Source organism: Salvelinus alpinus, chromosome 3, assembly GCF_045679555.1.
Source record: "Salvelinus alpinus chromosome 3, SLU_Salpinus.1, whole genome shotgun sequence".
Lineage (NCBI taxonomy): Eukaryota > Metazoa > Chordata > Actinopteri > Salmoniformes > Salmonidae > Salvelinus > Salvelinus alpinus.
The window spans coordinates 66,818,674-66,838,678 of NC_092088.1; the positions used below are offsets into that span (position 1 = coordinate 66,818,674).

General features: G+C 43.6%; 1 protein-coding gene and 1 long non-coding RNA gene across 2 annotated transcripts; one reads left to right on the forward strand and one right to left on the reverse strand.

Annotated features, from left to right (window-relative positions):
- Window positions 1-1,358: 1,358 nt before the first annotated feature.
- On the reverse strand, window positions 1,359-4,079 carry LOC139571158 (uncharacterized). Its single transcript, XR_011674242.1, has 3 exons — window positions 3,632-4,079; window positions 2,421-2,535; window positions 1,359-1,971 (listed from the first exon to the last, which is right to left on the reverse strand). It is a non-coding gene; the product is annotated as an uncharacterized lncRNA (long non-coding RNA).
- Window positions 3,840-18,174, forward strand: LOC139571157 (metalloproteinase inhibitor 2-like). Its single transcript, XM_071393763.1, has 5 exons — window positions 3,840-4,264; window positions 12,850-12,950; window positions 13,060-13,168; window positions 13,833-13,957; window positions 15,909-18,174. The coding sequence occupies exons 1-5, from the start codon at window positions 4,135-4,137 to the stop codon at window positions 16,104-16,106; spliced, it is 663 nt and encodes a 220-aa protein (XP_071249864.1). The 5' UTR covers window positions 3,840-4,134; the 3' UTR covers window positions 16,107-18,174.
- Window positions 18,175-20,005: the final 1,831 nt, after the last annotated feature.

The following is a 20,005-nucleotide window of genomic DNA, read 5'->3' on the forward strand; positions in this document are numbered from 1 at the left end:
AGGTGTATGTGTGTAACTCTGTGTATCTCATTGAAATGGCTTTCTAGTATACCCCTCTGGTTGCCAGGTCTGTTTTAGCCAACTGTTTTGCTCTCTGTCTTGTCTGCCACACGGTGGTGCTATTGCTCCAAGTGACAAAAGCTTTTTCCTCAACATTCATAAAACATCCTTATTTACATTTACGATTCATACATTTCGGTAACTAAAGTGGTTGTAAAATCTCACCATGGACTGAGAAAAACAGCAATGGGAGGTTGCGTCTGTGTGTGATTACCTGTGTGTGTTTGAGAAGCTGTGTACCAGCAAATGCATTTGTATGTGTGAGTGTGTACCAACTAAGCTGTCACTTTCACAATTCTCGTGCCCTGGTATTGCTACACATCTCCTCTGGGCACAGCTTCTGTATATTATCTGCATTTCCTCACCCCCTAACATCCTATCATCAGAAAGCAGAAGAGTTAGAAGTAGTGTTGCAGCCTCACGTGATGATGAGCCTTGCTTGAGACATGGAACATCCACTTTTGCTGTCAGACCGGAATCTAGCTTTGATTCACTCACTCACTCGCATGCACACACACCTTATTATCATGACGGTTAATTGCCTGTGCTGATAGAGTTGGTGCTTACAAATGGACTATGATCACTGACTACTGAGCAGCCATCTTGTTTTGGGGTCATTTCATAGCGAGAGGAGAGCAGAAAGATGACTAAACCACCAGTTCTGGGCACACACTGCACATTCTCTGCATAGTTTCCCAATTGAGTCGATCACCACAGCCATTAAAGTACATTTGTCCGCCCTGCTCTCTCTCTCTCTTTCTCACAAACACACACGCACCCACAAACAAAGACATACATACACACACCCTGCACATCAGCTACACCAACAGGACATCCAGATAGTCAAGCCACTATATTGCATTGTTATACAGCAGTACTTTTTTTTTTAAACGTGTGTGTATGTGCTTTTGTGCGTTTTTAAAAGGGGGAAAGATAAGTTCTGCAGGGTTAAAAGGTTGTTTGTCTGGATTGGGTTGACTCAGCCCTGTTGGGGTTTCCATGGTGACAGTGACACATATTTGTACTTCTGAACTGTCTGTCATACTATGTCTTGTGTGTCACTTCCAGAGGTGTCCCCATACATTCAACTGTTGTCATAGATGTACGTCAACATATTCTGTTTTAAAGGTCAACTGTCGGCCGTGAAATCCTAACTCTGGTGACCAACAGCCACAGTGTCGAAAGCCTGATGTAAATCCTGACCTCTATCTCTATCAGGTCAGGGGTCAGGGACAGCGCACAGTGGGGTCAAAAGAAAACCACTACTGTTCTGACCTTTCAGAAGGTCTCTCTCTCTCTCGTTCAATTCAAATGTGCTTTATTGGCATGGGAAACATACTGTATGTATACATTGCCAAAGCAAATTAAATAAACAATAAACAAAAGTGAGAAGAAACAAAAACAACATCAACAAAAAACTATTAGAAATTAACAGTAAACAAGGTTTCAAAAAGATAAAGACATTTCAAATGTTTTATACTGAAAAATAGAAACTCAACACGTAAAGTGTTGGTCCCATGTTTCATGAACTGAAATAAAAGAACACAGAAATGTTCCATGCACACAAAAGGTTTATTTCTCTCAAATTTAGTGCACAAATTGGTTTACATCCCTGTTAGTGAGCATTTGTCCTTTACCAATATAATCCTTCCACCTGACAGGTGTGGCATATCAAGAAGCTGATTAAATAGCATGGTCATTAGACAGGTGCACCTTGTGCTGAGGACAATAAAAGGCCACTCTAAAATGTTAATTTCTCTACCATAAGCCTCTTCCAATGTAATGTTTGAGAATTTGGCAGTACGTCCAACCAGCCTCACAACCGCAGACCACTTGTAACCAGACCAGCCCAGGAACTCCACATCCGGCTTCTTCACCTGCGGGATCGTCTGAGACCAGTCACCCTGAAAGCTGATGAAACAGTGAGTTTGCAAATCAATTTTATTTGCACAAACTGTAAGAAACTTATTTCAATTGACGGATTTCCTTATATGAACTGTAACTCATATAAAATCTTTGAAATTGTTGCATGTTGTGTTTATATTTTTGTTCAGTGTATTTATCAGCTATGTACAGTGTACCAATGTGCAAATAGTTATAGTACGAATAGTGGGGGAAGATACATTGCGTGAATCAGGCCTTCATGATTAACTTGAGATTTTGCGTCACTGGTCTACACACAATACACCATAATGTCAAAGTGGAATTGTGTTTTTAGAAATGTTTACAAATTAATAAAAAATGAAAAGCTTAAATGTTTTGAGTCAATAAGTATTCTACCCTTTTGTTATGGCAATCCTAAATAAATTCAGGAGTAAAACTTTGCTTTACAAGTCACATAATAAGATGCATGGACTCACTCTGTGTGCAACATACAATTATCTGTAAGGTCCCTCAGTCGAGCAGTGAATTTCAAACACAGATTCAACAACAAAGACCAGGGAGGTTTTCCAATGCCTCAACAATGACAGGCACCTATTGATAGATGGATAAAAAATAAAAAACAGACATTGAATATCCCTTTGAGCATGGTGAAGTTATTAATTACACTTTGGATGGTGTATGAATACATCCAGTCACTACAAAGATACAGGCCTCTTTCCGAACTGAGTTGCTGGAGAGTAAGGGAACCGCTCGGGATTTTACCATGAGGCTAATGGTAACTTTTAAACAGTTACAGAGTTTAATGGCTGTGATAGGAGAAAACTGAGGATGGATCAACAACATTGCAGTTGATCCACAATACTAACCTAAATTACAGATTGAAAAGAAGGAAGCCTGTACAGAATACAAATATTCCAAAACATGCATCCCGGTTTGCAATAAGGCACTAAAAAACTGCAAATATGTGGCAAAGAAATTAACTTTATGTCCTGAAAAAAAAAGTGTTATGTTTGGGGCAAAATCAACAACACATCACTGAGTACCACTCTTCATATTTTCAAGCATGGTGGTGGCTGCATCATGTTATGGATATGCTTGTCATCGGCAAGGACTAGGGAGTTTTTTAGGTTAAAAAGAAACGGAATAGAGCTAAGTAGAGGCACACTCCTAGAGGAAATCCTGGTTCGGTCTGCTTTCCAACAGACACTGGGAGACAAATTCACCTTTCAGCAGGACACTAACCTAAAACACAAGGCCAAATATACACTGGAGTTGCTTACCAAGATGACATTGAATGTTCCTGACTGGCCTAGTTACAGTTTGATAAAAATGGTCTTGAAAATATATGGCAATACTTGAAAATGGCTGCCTAGCAATGAGCAACAACTAACTCGACAGAGCTTGAAGAATTTAAAACAGAATCATGTGCAAATATTGTACAATCCAGGTGTCCAAAGCTCTTAGATGTACCCAGAAAGACATGTATTGACTCAGGGGTGAGAATACTTCTGTAAATTAGATATTTATGTATTTCATTTTCAATAAATTTGCTAAAATGTCTAACACACATTATGGGGTGTTGTGGGTTGATGGTTGAGATAACAAAAATGTAATCAAACTGTGGAATAAGTCAAGGGGTATGAATATGTTCACTGTAAATAAACAGATAAATATTGGTGGTATTTACAATGTTCTCACTCTCTCTGAATATGCTGATAACGTCAGCAGCAGCTACAGACGGAGAAGAGGGATGCGATTCAGAAGAGAGGAGAATATGAGGAGAGGAAAACTTTGAACGTAGGGCTTCAGCGCCTACCGCAGGACGAATCGTTGCCGAGGGGGGAGGAGTCCAACATGCAGCAGCCTTAAAACCCAGCTGATCCCGAAATGAATAGCAACAGACTCCAGTGAACGGTCGCACTGTTGGACAGTGCAGCAGCGGTTCCTTCACGACGTTCTAAAGGTGGATTTTCGTTTCCTCCTGCTCAGAACTGCTAAACTGCGTGTGGGGACCCAGGACCTGCGGTCTTCTTCGGTTATTCTTGTCATTGGTATCGGAGCAACACACTCATTGTAGCTGTACTCACACACAGATAGCCTACGCACACAGACAGCGCTCAGCGGATTTCAATCTCAATAGGGACACTTTTTTTTCCGCATTTCAAAGGAAGGTGAACAACGCGGGAGAAAATGGCGTTGTCAATTAACGGCGTCCTCTGTACGCTGACGGTACTGATTTTGTGGCGGGCAGAGGAGCTAGTGGAAGCTTGCAGCTGTGCACCCGTGCACCCGCAACAGGCTTTCTGTAACGCGGACGTAGGTAAGTGATTGACAGGCTACGCCCTCACGTGTACCTTCTGTTGTTATGTCATTACTATAGCCTCTGTCAAGAGGTCTGGTCCTTTAAGGTAGCAGTGTACTTGCCAGTTCTGTCTGTTTTCCCAAAGTCGCTACTGGTGGCAGATTTGGTCACTTCTTCAGGGTCTTACTCATTGTTAGAAAAAGTTTGTTCCAATTCGGATGTTGGTTACTATATTTATTGAATATGTTAAATACTTTAAATTAAAATGGCCAATTTGGGTGCAATCAATCAGCTTAATTTCTCATCAAATTATATTAAAACAAGCATTCCGGAAACATTATTTTGTGTTTTGAACAAATTTCATAACAATCTGAGATGGTTGGTGTCATGGTTTGCTGAAATGACATGGAACCACCCTTCTTTTCCACACTGGCTGTTTCCTGTTGACTGATGAGAATTGATTGACCAATTTCCAACCTCAAATGTAAGCAGATGATTAGTAACTTTGCTTGAGAGATCTGAAGGCTTGTGTTTCCACCTGAGAATTCTGCAGACATGTAGGACAGGGTCTGATAGTAATGCAGAGGTGACACATGCATACCATTTGTTTCCCTTAGATTTTTTTTTGCATATGGTGGCAAAAAGCGTGGCAGGGTCATGGGAACATGCCCCCCGGAATGTGTTTTTTTTTTTTTTTTTTTTTTTTGTAGGACTGTGAGAAGTGAATTTCTGGTGCTTTTTACTCCAGTGAATGAAAATTAATGATGCCAACACCAACTCTATAATCCTGGCCCAAAAATGAGCCCAATATTGGCAAAAAATGATTAAGGCTCTTTTACCATAGCCTGTACATGGCACCATACAATATTATCAGGCAGGTGTGCTATTAGAAATAAGCAAGGTTTTTTTCTGGCTCAATAGGGGCTACTTTCCTACAATTCTACACATTTTGCCATGGCTAATTCTGTGTTATGCTCAAACAAAATCAATTGGTTTCATTGCTTGCTTGAGCTTTTTCTGTGGTGATTTCAATTTATCAAAGATTTAATGATATGAAATATATATTTCTATCTTTTCTACAAACTTTGTCTGGTTATACTCATTTAAGTGTACACTGAAAGTGTTTTTCCATCACAAAGTTATTAAGCAATTTTTTTTGTGTTTTATTTATAAATTAGTACCACGCAAGTTTGGATGACCTACTCATTCAAGGATTTTTCTTAATTTTTTACTATCATTCTACAATGTGGAAAATAGTGAGTACATCAAAACTATGAAATAACACATATGGAATCATGTAGTAACCAAAAAGGGTTAAACAAATCAAAATCTATTTGAGATTCTTCAAAGTAGCCACACTTTGGCTTGATGACAGCTTTGCACCCGTGGCATTCTCTCAACCAGCTTCATGAGGTAGTCACCTAGAATGCATTTCAATTAACAGGTGTGCCTTATTTGATTTGTGTAATTTCTTTCCTTAATGCGTTTGAGCCAATCAGTTTTGTTGTGACAAGGTAGGGGTGGCATACAGAATATAGCCTTATTTGGTAGAAGACTGTCCATATTATGGCAAGAACAGTTCAAATAAGCAAAGCGAAATGACAGTCCATCATTGCTTTAAGACATGAAGGTCAGTCTGGAAGAAACTCTGAAAATTTCTTCAAGGGCAATAGCAAAAACCACAAAGCCCTATGACGAAACTGGCTCTCATGAGGACCGCAACAGGCAAGGATGACCCAGAGTTACCTCTGCTGCAGAGAAGTTCATTAGAGTTACCAGCCTCAAGTTGCAGCCCAAATAAATGCTTCACAGAGTTCAAGTAAATGACACATGTCAACATTAACAGTTCAGAAGAGACTGCGTGAATCAGGCCTTCATGGTGAAATTGCTGCAATGGAACCCCTACTAAAGGACACAAATAAGAAGACTTGCTTGTGCCAAGAAAAATGAGCAATGGACATTAGACCGGTGCAACTCTGTCCTTTGGTCTGATGAGTCCAAATTTGAGATTTTTGGTTCCAACTGCCGTGTCTTTGAGACGCAGAGTAGGTGAACGGATGATCTCCTCATGTGTGGTTCCCACCATGAAGGAGGTGTGATGGTTTGCGCTTAGTGGGACTATCATTTGTTTTTCAACAGGCAATGACCCAACACACCTCCAGGTTGTGTAAGGGCTATTTGACCAAGGAGAGTGATGGAGTACTGCATCAGATGACCTGGCCTCCACAATCACCCGACCTCAATCCAATTGAGATAGTTTGGGATGAGTTGGACTGCAGAGTGAAGGAAAAGCAGCCAACAAGTGCTCAGCATATGCGGGAACTCCTTCAAGACTGTTGTAAAAGCATTCCAGGAGAAGCTGGTTGAGAGAATGCCAAAAGTGCAAAGCTGTCATCAAGGCAAAGGGTGGCTACTCTGAAGAAAAGCAAATATATTTTGATTTGTTTGAAGCGAGTTTTATTACTACATGATTCCATATGTGTTATTTCATAGTTTTGATGTAGAAAATAGTAAAATTTAAAGAACTCCTTGAATGAGTAGGTGTCAACTTTTGACTGTGTGCACACACCTCAAGCCCTGCTAGAGCTGCCACGGTCAACTGTAAGTGCTGTTATTGTGAAGTGGAAACGTCTATGAGCAACAACGGCTCAGCCGCGACGTGGTAGGCCACACAAGCTCACAGAACGGGACTGCCGAGTGCTGAAGCGCGTAAAAGTGTCTGTCCTCGGTTGTCACACTCACTACCGAGTTCCAAACTGCCTCTGGAAGCAATGTCAGCACAAGAACTGTTCGTCGGGAGCTTCATGAAATTTCCATCCGTTTCCATGGCCTAGCAGCTGCACACAAGCCTAAGATCACCATACGCAATGCCAAGCGTCGGCTGGAGTGGGGTAAAGCTCGCCGCCATTGGACTGGAGCATTGACGGCGAACACTTAATGCTACAGCATACAATGACATTCTAGACGATTCTGTGCTTCCAACTTTGTGGCAACAGTTTGGGGAAGGCCTTTTCCTGTTTCAGCATGACAATGCACCCGTGTGCAAAGCGAGGTCCATACAAATGGTTTGTCGAGATCGGTGTGGAAGGACTTGACTTGCTTGTACAGAGCCATGACCTCAACCTCATTGAACACCTGAATTGAAACGCCATATCGCCCAACATCAGTGCCTGACTTCACTAATGCTCTTGTGGCCGAATGGAAGCCAGTCCCTGCAGCAATGTTCCAACATCTAGTGGAAAGCCTTCCCAGAAGAGTGGAGGTTGTAATAGCATCAAAGGGGGGGACAAACTCTAATGCCCATGATTTTGGAATAAGATGTTTGATGAGCAGGTGTCCACTTTTTTTTTTTTTGTCTGTGACAGCAACAATTTAGCAGTGGCGGTGTGCTGCTGCTAAATTTAATACAGGGGAAACGCTGCACACTCCCCTATGAGTTTACAGTGCTTCAGGGTCTGCTGTGGGGCTAGGAGTATCGCCTGGTTTGTGGACGTGGCACAGCCGGATGAGAGGAAGACATAGAGTGAGCGAGCAAGGGAGACTAAGATGGACTTAACAGGGTAGTATAAATTCTGCTTTAGAATCCCTCTCAGAACTACACTCACACCAGTCCTCTTTCTATCCTCCTTTCTTCTTTCCCTCCTTCCTCTGAGGGGTGTAGCTGCGAGGAATGACAGGAATGTTCCTGGGGTTTTCCCGCTCCGCACCAAACTAATGCAGTGGGACAGCAACAGACCGACACACAAACCACTTCAAAGAGATTCTGCTGGGGAAAAACTGGTTGAATCAACGTTGTTTCCACGTCACTTCAGCAACAAAAATCAATATAACGTTGAATCAATGTGAAAAAGATTGGAGTTTCAAAAAGTCATCAACATAAGGGAATTGTGTATTTTTTGGATATGGTGACATTTGTTGTTGAATTCAAGTTAGTTGACAACTTAACCAAATGTACACTGATCAAAAATATGAAGTCAACATGCAAGAGTCAGATTTTACTGAGTTACAGTTCATATAAATAAATCGGTCAATTTAAATGAATTCATTAGGCTCTAATCTACGGATTTCACATGACTGGGAATACAGATATGCATCTGTTGGTCACAGATACCTTTAAAAGGTAGGTGCGTGGATCAGAAAACAAGTCAGTATCTGGTGTGACCACCATTTGCCTCATGCAGCATGACACATCTCCTTCTTGATCAGGCTGTTGATTGTGGAATGTTGTAGCACTTCTCTTCAATGGCTGTGCGAAGTTGATGGATATTGGCGGGAACTGGAACACACTGTTGTACACGTTGATCCAGAGCATCCCAAACATGCTCAATGGGTGACATGTCTGGCCATGGAAGAACTGGGACATTTTCAGTACCAGGAATTGTGTATAGATCTTTGCGAAATGGGGCTGTGTATTATCATGCTGAAACGTGAGATGATGGCAGCGGATGAATGGCAAACCAATGGGCCTCAGGGTCACGATATCTCTGTGCGTTCAAATTGCCATTGACTGAAATGCAATTGTGTTCATTGTCTGTAGCTTATACCTGCCCCTTACCATAACCCCACCGCCACCATAGGGCATTCTGTTCACAACGTTGACATCAGCTAACCGCTCGCCCATATGATGCCATACACGTTGTATGGCTGATGCAGGTAGTCTAGCGGTTAAGAGCGTTGGGCCAGTAACCGAAAGGTCGCCGTTTCGAGTCCCTGAGCCAACTAGGTAAACAATCTGCACTTAATCATAATTGCTCCTGTAAGTTGCTCTGGATAAGAGTGTCTACTAAATGTACATTTGAACTGTGATTCATCCATGAGGAGCACATGTCTCCAGCGTGCCAATGGCCATCGAAGGTGAGCACTTGCCAAATGAAGTCACTTACGACACCAAATTGCATTCAGGTCAAGACCCTGGTTAGGACGACAAGCAAGCAGATGAGCTTCCCTGAGACAATTTCTGACAGTTTGTGCAGAAATTCTTCAGTTATGTAAACCCACAGTTTCATCAGCCGTCTGGGTGACTGGGCTCAGATGATCCCGCAGGTGAAGAAGCTGGATGTGGAGGTCCTGGGCTGGCGTGGTTACAATTGGTCTGCGGTTGTGAGGCCAGTTGGACGTACTGCTAAATTCTCTAAAACGACGTTGGAGGTGGCTTATGGTAGATTCAATTCTCTGGCAAACACTGTGGTGGACATTCCTGCAGTCAGCATGTCAATTGCACAATCTCTCAACTTGTGGCTTTGTGTTGTGATAAAACTGCAAATTTTTATAGTGACCTTTTATTGTTCCCAGCACAAGGTTCACCTGTGTAATGATCGTGCTGTTTAAACAGCTTCTTGATATGCCACACCTGTCAGGTGGATGACTTATCTTGGTAAAGGAGAAATGCTCACTAACACGGATGTCATTTTATTGGTCACATGTGTAACCGATGTGAAATGGCGATCTAGTTAGCGGTGGTGCGCGCTAATAGCCTTTCAATCGGTGACGTCACTTGCGCTGAGACCTTGAAGTAGTGGTTCCCCTTGCTCTGCAAGGGCCACGGCTTTTGTGGAGCGATGGGTAACGATGCTTCGTGTGTGACTGATGTGTGCAGAGGGTCCCTGGTTCGCGCCCGGGTCGGGGCGAGGGGGCGGACTAAAGTTATACTGTTACACGTGTTTAGCAGATATTGCGGCTGTAGCGAAATGCTGGTTTTCTAGCTCCAACAGGGCATGAATATCTAACAATTCAATTCCTTTACTTTAGATTGTGTGTATTAAGAATATATAAATATTTGGATGAGCAATGGCAGAGCGGCATAGACTAAGATACAGTAGGATAGAATGCAGTATATACATGTGAGATGAGTAATGCAAAATATGTAAACATTAAAGTGGCCAGTAATTTCAAGTCTAGACAGCAGCCTCTAATATGCTTGTGATGGCTATTTAACAGTCTGAATTCCTTGAGCTAGAAGCTGTTTTTCAGTGTCTCGGTCCCAGCTTTGATGCACCTGTACTGACCTCGCCTTCTGGATGATAGCGGTGTGAACAGGCAATGGCTCGGGTGGTTGTTGTCCTTGAACTTTTTGATCTTCCTGTGACATCGGTTGCTGTAGGTGTCCTGTAGGGCAGGTAGTTTGCCCTCAGTGATGCGTTGGGCAGACCGCACCATCCTCTGGAGAGCCCTGTGGTTGCGGGCGGTGCAGTTGCCGTACCAGGCGGTGATACAGCCCAAGAGGATGCTCTCAATTGTGCATCTGTAAAAGTTTTAGGTGCCAAGCCAAATTTCTTCAGCCTCCTGATTGTAATCAAATTTGTGGATAAAATCTGAGCTAAATAATATTTTTATGCGTATGGAACCAACACTTTACATGTTGCGTTTTTAAAAATATTTTGTTCAGTGTAAATCAAAACTAGTCATTGAAATTACGTCTCTGCCCAGTGGGATGGGTGCTGTGCACGCACACTACTGCACAGACATACAGTACACACACATGCATACACTACAAATAAATGTATCTCTTTCTCTAATGCATTGATCTGGCAGCTTATAACATCTGGCTGTCAGTTTTGGGTACACAAAATAAAAAAAATAAGTCAAGGACTTCTCACAAATATGAATGGTATCCATGGAAATGGCACACCTTCTTCCCTCCCATCCTGACCATTCCCTCTATGATCATCTCCCGAGTGGCGCAGCGGTCGAAGGCACTGCATCTCAGTGCTAGTGTCACTACAGACCCTGGTTCGTTTCCAGGCTGTATCACAACCAGCCGTGATTGGGACTACCATATGGCGGCGCACAATTGGCCCAGCGTCGTCCGGTTTAGGGTTTGGCCGGGGTAGGCCGTCATTGTAAATCAGAATTTGTTCTTAACTGACTTGCCTAGTTAAATGAAATAAACACAAACACCATTGACTTAGAGGTTAGAGTATCCCACCCTGTGACTTTCAAGTGTTCGCTCCTCTTCAGAATCCCTCTGTGTCCTGATCATTTTGAGCATACATGCATACATACCTTAGTGTAGCAGTCCCACCAAGCTCATCAAAATGAGTTAACCTCTTAGCTTTCTCTGCTACCCTAGAGTTTCTGCTGCACTCTCAACATGGGGTGCTCATATGACCTAGTTAAAAAAAATAGCAAGGGGGGAAATGGTGCCTATTTAGGAAAACATCATTCCTGCAAAAGTCGTTAAATAGGCAGCAGTCCTGAATCACTTTTACATTTTAGCAGACGCTCTTTTCCAGCGTGACTTACAGGAGGGTTGAGTGCTTTGCTCAAGGGCACATCGACAGATTCTTCACCTAGTCAGCTCTGGGATTTGAACCCGCGTCCTTTCGGTTACTAGCCCAATGCTCTTAACTGCTATGCTACCTGCTGCCCCTACACTTTTTCCCTGAGCTGAGCATTCTCTCTAGGGCTGGGAATTGATAGGGACCTCATGATACGATATCACGATACTTAGGTGCCGATACAATATATATTGCTATTCTCACGATTCTATATGTATTGCGACGCAATACTGTGACTATTGCGATTCCATAGTCCAAACAAATTGCTCACTATGTCTGCTGCAGAGGGACAAGAAAGCCACGAGAAAATGAGTTTGGATCAGTCATGGAAATACATAAAAAATACTGCAGCCAACTAGTGCAAAAATAATATTGCGACATTGTCAAAACGATATCTTGTCGCATAATATCCCGATATGTAACAATATCCCCAAAAAATGTATCACTAGTTCTCTCTAGCCTGTTGTATACCCAGGGTCCTTAGTGCTCATTAGCCTCTGGGCCTGAATGAGGTCAGGAAACGAGAGAGGGGAAAAACTCCACGGAATGCAGGAGAGGGAGCCAGCCAGGTACACTGCTGGCGTGTGTGTTTTGCATCAGCCTCAGTCAGCGCCATGTGTATGAACTTGAAGTGGTTATATGTGCAGAAAAGCATGCGAAAGAGATCGGGGGGAGCAGTGAACTCCTCTGTATTTGTCTGTTCCATGCCATAAAGAGAACCCAAGGGTGTAGAGCAATGGCAGTCACCCCTGTGGAAGTGTGTGTGTGTTTCTCTCTGGTGAATTTACGTTATTGTTATTGCGTATTGCTCATATTTTCCCTTCCCATAGCTGAAGCATGATGTAGTCAGAGGTCTTTAACACACACAGGAACTACAGCTCGTTTATCCTTTCTTCAGAGGACAGAAAGTATGGTGTCACTACATTGTGTCCTGATTTCTTTCTCTCATTATTGCCGTCCCTGTCTCTGTCGCGCTCTCTCCCTTGATAATGTGCCTCAATCACTCCCTTGTTTATCAGTGAAAGCACACATCCCTCCCTGCCAATATGTGCTAAGGAATCGTGATGTGATGTGGAATGGTACTGGCAGCTAGTTCACAACCTGAAACAGTCAAAACAAAGTTGTTTTGACTCGCTGTATTGTGGGTTGTGTTGGGGTTTATTGATGTAGGAACGACAAGCTGCCGTAGAGGCTGTTTAGGCTGCCTGGGCTCCATCTGCAGGTGGTTAAAGAGCTGTACTGTTGAGGGAAGTATTCAAACAGAAGATTGCTTGTTTTGTGTGTGTATTCCTGATGTCCTCTGACCCCATCTTTGTCTCCCTGCAGTGATCCGAGCGAAGGTGGTGGGGGAGATGGAGGTGGATACTGGGAATGATATCTATGGGAACCCCATCAAGAGGATCCAGTATGAGGTCAAGCAGATCAAGGTGAGAATACATCCAGGAACTTGAAACCCCCCCCCCCCCCCCCCTGAACTGGGGTTGTTAGATATAAGACCTGTGTTCATCTAACCCCTTACCTGTTATTGTGTTGTAGATGTTTAAGGGTCCTGACCAGGACATTGAGGCGATCTTCACTTCACCGGTCTCTGCTGTGTGTGGCGTTACCTTGGATACTAGCGGCAAGAAGGAGTACCTAATATCCGGTAAGGCTAGTCATCTGACCTGACCAGACACTGATGACCTGGTGTAATAATCTACCTCCGCTGTGTGCTAGAAGTAGTCTGATCCCAGAGCTGTTTGTGTTCTCGTGCCTACTCCTACGGTTATTGGTATTACAATGACCATAGGAGTTGGCAAGACGGCACAAACAGATCTGGGATGAGGCTATGCTAGATGGTGCTGAGTGAGCACAACTGGAGCAGACGGAGTAGACCTAAAGAGGGGCATTAGATCATGCACGCTCTGGTTTCCCTACACACTCAGCTTAATTACAGGGAACACCAGAACAGGAACTGCTGAGGCTAGCGTTTCCTTCTTCTGGATTCTTTAGGACTCCGGACGGACCTCGGTATGGTGAAAACCAGTTTCTGTCCGACAAGCATTTCAACAACTCACCCCTCTCGTCCCTCACCACCTCTTCTCCATTTTCTTAACGCTGTCTGCCCTGATCTAAAGAGGGGGGGAGGCGAGTGAAAGAAAAGCTACTGTCTGATTTCAGTGACTCAGTTATCACGTTTCAGAACCACATCTGTTGTTGCTGTTTTAGAGAACCTTTCTTTCTCGCGCCCCCTCTCCTTACCCCCCTCCACCCCCCACCCCACCTCGCTCTCACCCTCCTTCTCTTTCTCCCTCTGTTGCCCCCTGTAGGCAAGGTGGAGGCAGGTGGGAAGATGCATGTGACCCTGTGTGACTACATCACGCCCTGGGAGTCCATGAGCCCCACTCAGAAGAAGAGTCTGACTCAGCGCTATCAGATGGGCTGTGACTGCAAGGTAGGGAGGTGGTGGGAAGCAAGGGGTAGATGGATAGGGAAACCAATTTTAAAGGCCCAGTGCAGTCAATTCTGTTTTCCCTGTGTTTCCTATCATAGTTTCATCAGCTGTTGTACAATAAGTAATTTTTTTCTTCTATCAGTTATTTCCTGATTTTGTATTTTCAACTATCTACAGAGGGCCTTCTAATCAGCAGGTTTGCTTGGGCGGGAGTTTCGGCTTTACAGTGCAAATTGGTTAATAGACCAATAACAAACCTCTGCCAATAATAACAGCTAGTTTTTAGTTTTCCCCTCTCTACTCTGACTTGGCAAAATGTAGCAAGTTTTTTTTGCTAAAAAAGCTACAGTGGCACGAATAAGTATGTGAACCCTTCGGAAATACCTGGATTTCTGCATAAATCTGATCTGATCTTCATCTAGGTCACAACAATAGACAAACAGTCTGCTTAAACTAATAACACAAACAATTACACGTTTTCATGTCTTTATTGAACACTGTGTAAACATTCACAGTGCAGGGTGGAAAAAGTATGAACGCTTGGATTTAATAACTGGTTGACCCTCCTTTGGCAGCAATGACTTCAACCAAATATTTTCTGTAGTTGCGGATCAGACCTGCACAACAGTCAGGAGGAATTTTGGACCATTCCTCTTTACGAAACTGTTTCAGTTCAGCAATATTCTTGGGATGTCTGGTGTTAACCACTCTTGAGGTCATACCACAGCATCTCAATCGGGTTGAGGTCAGGACTCTGACTGTGCCACCCCAGAAGGCGTATTTTCTTCTGAAGCCATTCTGTTGATTTACTTCTGTTTTGGGTCATTGTCCTATTGCATCACCCAACTTCTGTTGAGCTTCAATTGGTGGACAGATGGCCTAACGTTCTCCTGCAAAATGTCTTGATAAACTTGGGAATACATTTTTCTGTCTGATCGAAATCTGTTCTGAGGCAGCAAAGTAGCCCCAGACCATGATGCTCCCATCCACCATACTTTACAGTTAGGATGAGGTTTTAATGGTGTGCTGTGCCTTTTTTTCTCCACACATGGTGTTGTGTGTTCCTTCCAAACAACTCAACTGTTTCATCTGTCCACAGAATATTTTGCCAGTAGCGCTGTGGAACATCCAGGTGCACTTTTGCAAACTTCAGACTTGCAGCAATGTTTTTTTGGGGGGGGGCAGCAGAGGCTTCTTCTGTGGTTTCCTCCCATAAACACCATTCTTGTTTAGTGTTTTACGTATCGTAGAGTCGTCAGAGATTTCTGTAAGTCTTTAGCTGACACTCTAGGATTCTTCTTAACCTCATTGAGCATTCTGCACTGTGCTCTTGCACTCATCTTTACAGGACAGCCACTCCTAGGGAGAGTAGAAACAGTGCTGAACTTACTCCATTTATGGACAATTTGTCTTACCGTGAACTGATCAACATCAAAGCTTTGAGATACTTTTGTAACCCTTTCCAGCTTTATGCAAGTCAACAGTTCTTAATCTTAGGTCTTCTAAGATCTCTTTTGTTCGAGGCATGGTTCACATCAGGCAATGCTTCTTGTGAATAGCAAACTCAAATTGTGTGTTCTTTTTTTTATATGGCAAGGCAGCTCTAACCAACATCTTCAATCTCGTCTCATTGATTGGACTCCAGGTTAGCTGACTCCAATTAGCTTTTGGAGAAGTCATTAGCCTAGGGGTTCACATACTTTTTCCAACCTACACTGTGAATGTTTAAATTATGTATTCAATATAGACAAAAATACTATTTGTTTAAGCACACTGTCTATTGTGACTAAGATGAAGATCAGATAAAATTGACTAATTTATGCAGAAATCCTGATAATTCCAAAGGGTTCACATACTTTTTCTTTCCACTGTATTTTTGCCCATTTTTAAATGGAGATCTATTACAGTAAGGTACTTGGTCCTTTTAACCTGTGTATCTGTCTCTGTGTAGATTGTGCGCTGCCCGTCCCTGCCCTGTGCCATCTCTGCTCCAGAGGAGTGTCTGTGGACAGACCTGATGCTAGAGAAGCAGGTGCACGGTCGCCAAGCTAACCACTACACCTGTGTCAAGAGGGCCGATGGCTCCTGTTCCTGGTATCGCGGTGTGACTCTGCCCAAGAAGGAGTTCCTGGACATCGAGGACCCCTAATCACTTTCTGGCCCTACCCCCTTCCAGCTGCCCACTGCACAACCTGATTAAAGAAAAAGTTTTTTAACAACATTTCATGAAATATTAGGGGAGAAAATAAGTTCTGTGTGAAAGGACAACATTAATTTGATACACATATAAAATATAACGAGGCAAAGCTGAATGATTTAAGAGAGCTCGGTTAATAGTTTACTGGTCCAAAAACAACTCCTAGCTACTACCCCTTGTGTTTTCAGATCTAAAGGGACTGGATATATTAATAGTATGGTGATGTCTCCACCTAGCCCCCTAAATGGTATTTGTCAAATTGCTTACACCCATCCGGTTCCTTCAGGACTGCAAATCACAGAAGGGTTAGAGGCTAGGGGAAGGCGCTAGACAGGGGCTCAGGATGTTTGTGTAGCTATTTAGTGCCACAAGACCCATATACTGGTCGTGTGGTGGTGATGATGATGTCACATCCCCCTGAGGCTGGCGTCAGGAGGACAGATTATTTTTATTTTTTTGGGGTATGTCAAATGGTAACAGAGCCCAGGTCAAAAGTAGTGCGCTCTCTATCCCTGTCAAACTACCCAGGTTAGAACGACTCCATATCTATTCAATGATGGCTCAACATTACTTATGTTTCCTCATTCTGTTTGATTTCAAAGCCATATTCCAAGATGCCTTTTTTCTTTTTAACTAGTCAAACGCTATTTGTTGCTTCTCATAACCATGCTGTTAGGACCAATCAGATTGATGGTGAGGCGGGACTTCCCAGCTTGTTCTAATAGACATTTGGTAAGAAAGGTGTTTAGTTTTTATAAATGGTTGCATTTCATTTTGTCTGAATAACCAAAGCATCCCAGTCAGAGACAAATATGGGAATAACAACATTTTAAAAGAACCTTCTAGAATGCATGTCTCACCGGACCAGTCTATGGCATGTGATAGAGATGGATGCCTATGGTACCACATATTACCCCTCTCCCATAACCCTCACCGTTATGCCCCCCTCCCCTCGATGGCCCTTCTAGACTCAACAACCCCCTCACCGCTCCTCACTGTCTCCACCCACTCCCCCTAGATTGCTGTACAGTACCTATGCATATACTTTTGTTTTTTAAATAATTATTGTTATTTGCATCATTAGAACTAGATTTGCACTTTGAAGAGGAATTCCAGTAAAGACCAAACTGTGATTCTCTATAGTGTTTTTAATATCGTACTGCAGTCAGGCAGACTGTGTATCCCAAATGGCACCCTATTCCTATATAGTGCACTATATGGGCCCTAGACAAAAGTAGCACTACAAGCCTCCCGGGTGGCGCAGTGGTCTAAGGCACTGCATCGCAGTGCCACCAGAGATTCTGGGTTCGAGCCCAGGCTCTGTCGCAGCCGGCTGCGACCGGGAGGCCCATGGGGTGGCACACAATTGGCCCGTCGTCCAGGTTAGGGAGGGTTTGGCTGGCAGGGATATCCTTGTCTCGTCGCGCATTAGTGACCCCTGTGGCGGGCCGGGCGCAGTGCACGCTGACCAGGTGTACGGTGTTTCGTGGTATCCAATTGGTAGTAGTTACAGTCTTGTCTCATCGCTGCAACTCCTGTATGGACTCGGGAGAGGTGAAGGTCGAGAGCCCTGCGTCCTCCGAACCACAACCCAACCAAGCTGAAACTGTGTTTGATGTATTTGATCTCATGCCGCCCCAGCCATTACCAGGAGCCCATCCTCCCCAATTAAGGTGCCACCAACCTCCTGTGAATCTCACCCCTAGTTGCCTACCTGCAAGGAAGGCACTGGCATAGATCTAAAGAGGATTGGATGTAAGAAACATGGTGCTCATTCTATCTTTCAGGAGGCAATCCCTTGGTAATACCATATTTCTTCTACCTTATCAAATGCTTTCAGATGTACACGTACTAAGTTGGTAGGGAAGGGTTGATGGGATTTTGTGGGTGTAGAGGTGGAGTGTGAAGACAACCAGACTATGCATGTGTTTAGTGCTTTGTGTAAGTCCCTTGTGGACGTTCAGCCAATGTACAAAAATATACAACAGTATTATCAAATAAAACCAAACCTTTGAAATAACTTTTTCTGTGTGTCTGTGCTGTTGATAGTTATCAGCCCTTGATTTAGTGTTTCCCATGTTGCACCACTAAAGGGTGCTGACTAAATAGAGATTCTCGCTGTTTTGGGTCTGAAAACAGAGCCTGCATCCCAAATTGCACAGAGTACTTGAGGCACTTTTTCTGGTGAAAGAACTAAAGAACAGGGAGGGCAATTTAGACTTGAGCATGCTTGTGGTTACATTCAAAATAAAGTATACTGAATTTTTCATGATATTAATAAATGGATTTGGGTGCTGATTGTTATTCTTGCAGTGGTCAATAATGTGGCCTTATGTTGGAAATGCCATTCTAAATGTATTATAAGGCTTAAATGTTAACATGGATTAAATACATTTCAAGAAATGTTCTGCTTTTTTTCTGCTCAGGGAATTGACATTTGTGTGCTGATACCGTTATGTAAATGGTGAAGTGTATGGTGGCTAACATGGAGCTGTCGTGTCTCACTGGCCAGATTCTTGCCTGGTTCAAATACTACCTCACATTTATTTTTGTGCATAAAACTCTCCGTTGTACCACAACCGAGGAATCGCTAGTCATTGGGAGGGAGCCCTCCGCCTCCCTCCCTTTGACAAATCAGATCATGCCTCCATTCTGCTCCTCCACACTTATAGGCAGAAACTTGGTCTGACCAATCGGAATCTATGCTTTAAGATTGTTTTGATCACGTGGACTGGGAAATGTTCCGGGTAACCCTGTGAGAATAGTATCAATACACTGACTCTGTAACTGGGTTCATCAGGAAGTGGATAGTGGATGTTTCCACTGTGACGATTAGAACTCCACTGTGATGATTAGATCCAAACCAAAAACTGGATAGATGACAGCATTTGAGCAAAACTGAAAGCCTGTACCACCACATTTAACCATAGCAAGGTGACTGGGAACATAGACGTGTACAAACAGAACCAGCTATGACCTTAATTAAGGCAATTGAAGATGCAAAACGACAGTACAGGGGCAAAGTGGAGTCAATTCAACGGCTTAGACACGAGACTCTAGAAAATCCCAGATTATAAAGAGAAAGCCAGCCACGTCACGTACACCGCGCTCTAGGACAAGCTAAACACCTTCGCCCTGCTTCGAGGAAAATAACATTGAGCCGCCAACGCGGACCCCCATCACTCATGAGAACTGTGCGCTCAGGTTCTCCATAGCTGACGTGAGTAAGCCACTCTCTTTCATCCCCCCATCCTATTCATGCTGCCAGCCCAGACGGCATCCCAAGCGGTGTCCTCAGAGCATGTGCAGAACAGCTGGCTGGAGTTTTTATGGACATATTCAGTCTCTCCATATCCCAGTTTGTTGTCCCCACTTTCTTCAAGGTGTCCAGCATTGTTCCTGTACCCAAGAAAGTGAAGGTAACTGAATTAAATGACTATTGCCACGTAGCACTCACTTCTGTCATAATGAATTGCTTTGCAAGGTTAGTTAAGGACCATATCCCTTCACCTTACCCGACACTCTAGACCCACTACAATTTGTATACTGCCCCCACAGATCCACGGACGACACAATCGCCATTGAACTGCACACTGCCCTATCCCACCTGGACAAGAGAAATACTGTACCTATGTAAGAATGCTGTTCCTCCACTGCAGCTCAGCCTTCAACACCAAGCTCATCACTAAGCACAGAGCCCTGGGTCAGAACCCCTCCCTGTGAATCTTGTACTGGACTTCCTAAAGGGCCGACCCAAAGTGGTGAAGGTAGGCAACAACACCTCCGCCTCGTTGATCCTCAACATGGGATCATGCCGTCCCTAGGAGGGATGTGTCACTTGAGTGGGTTGA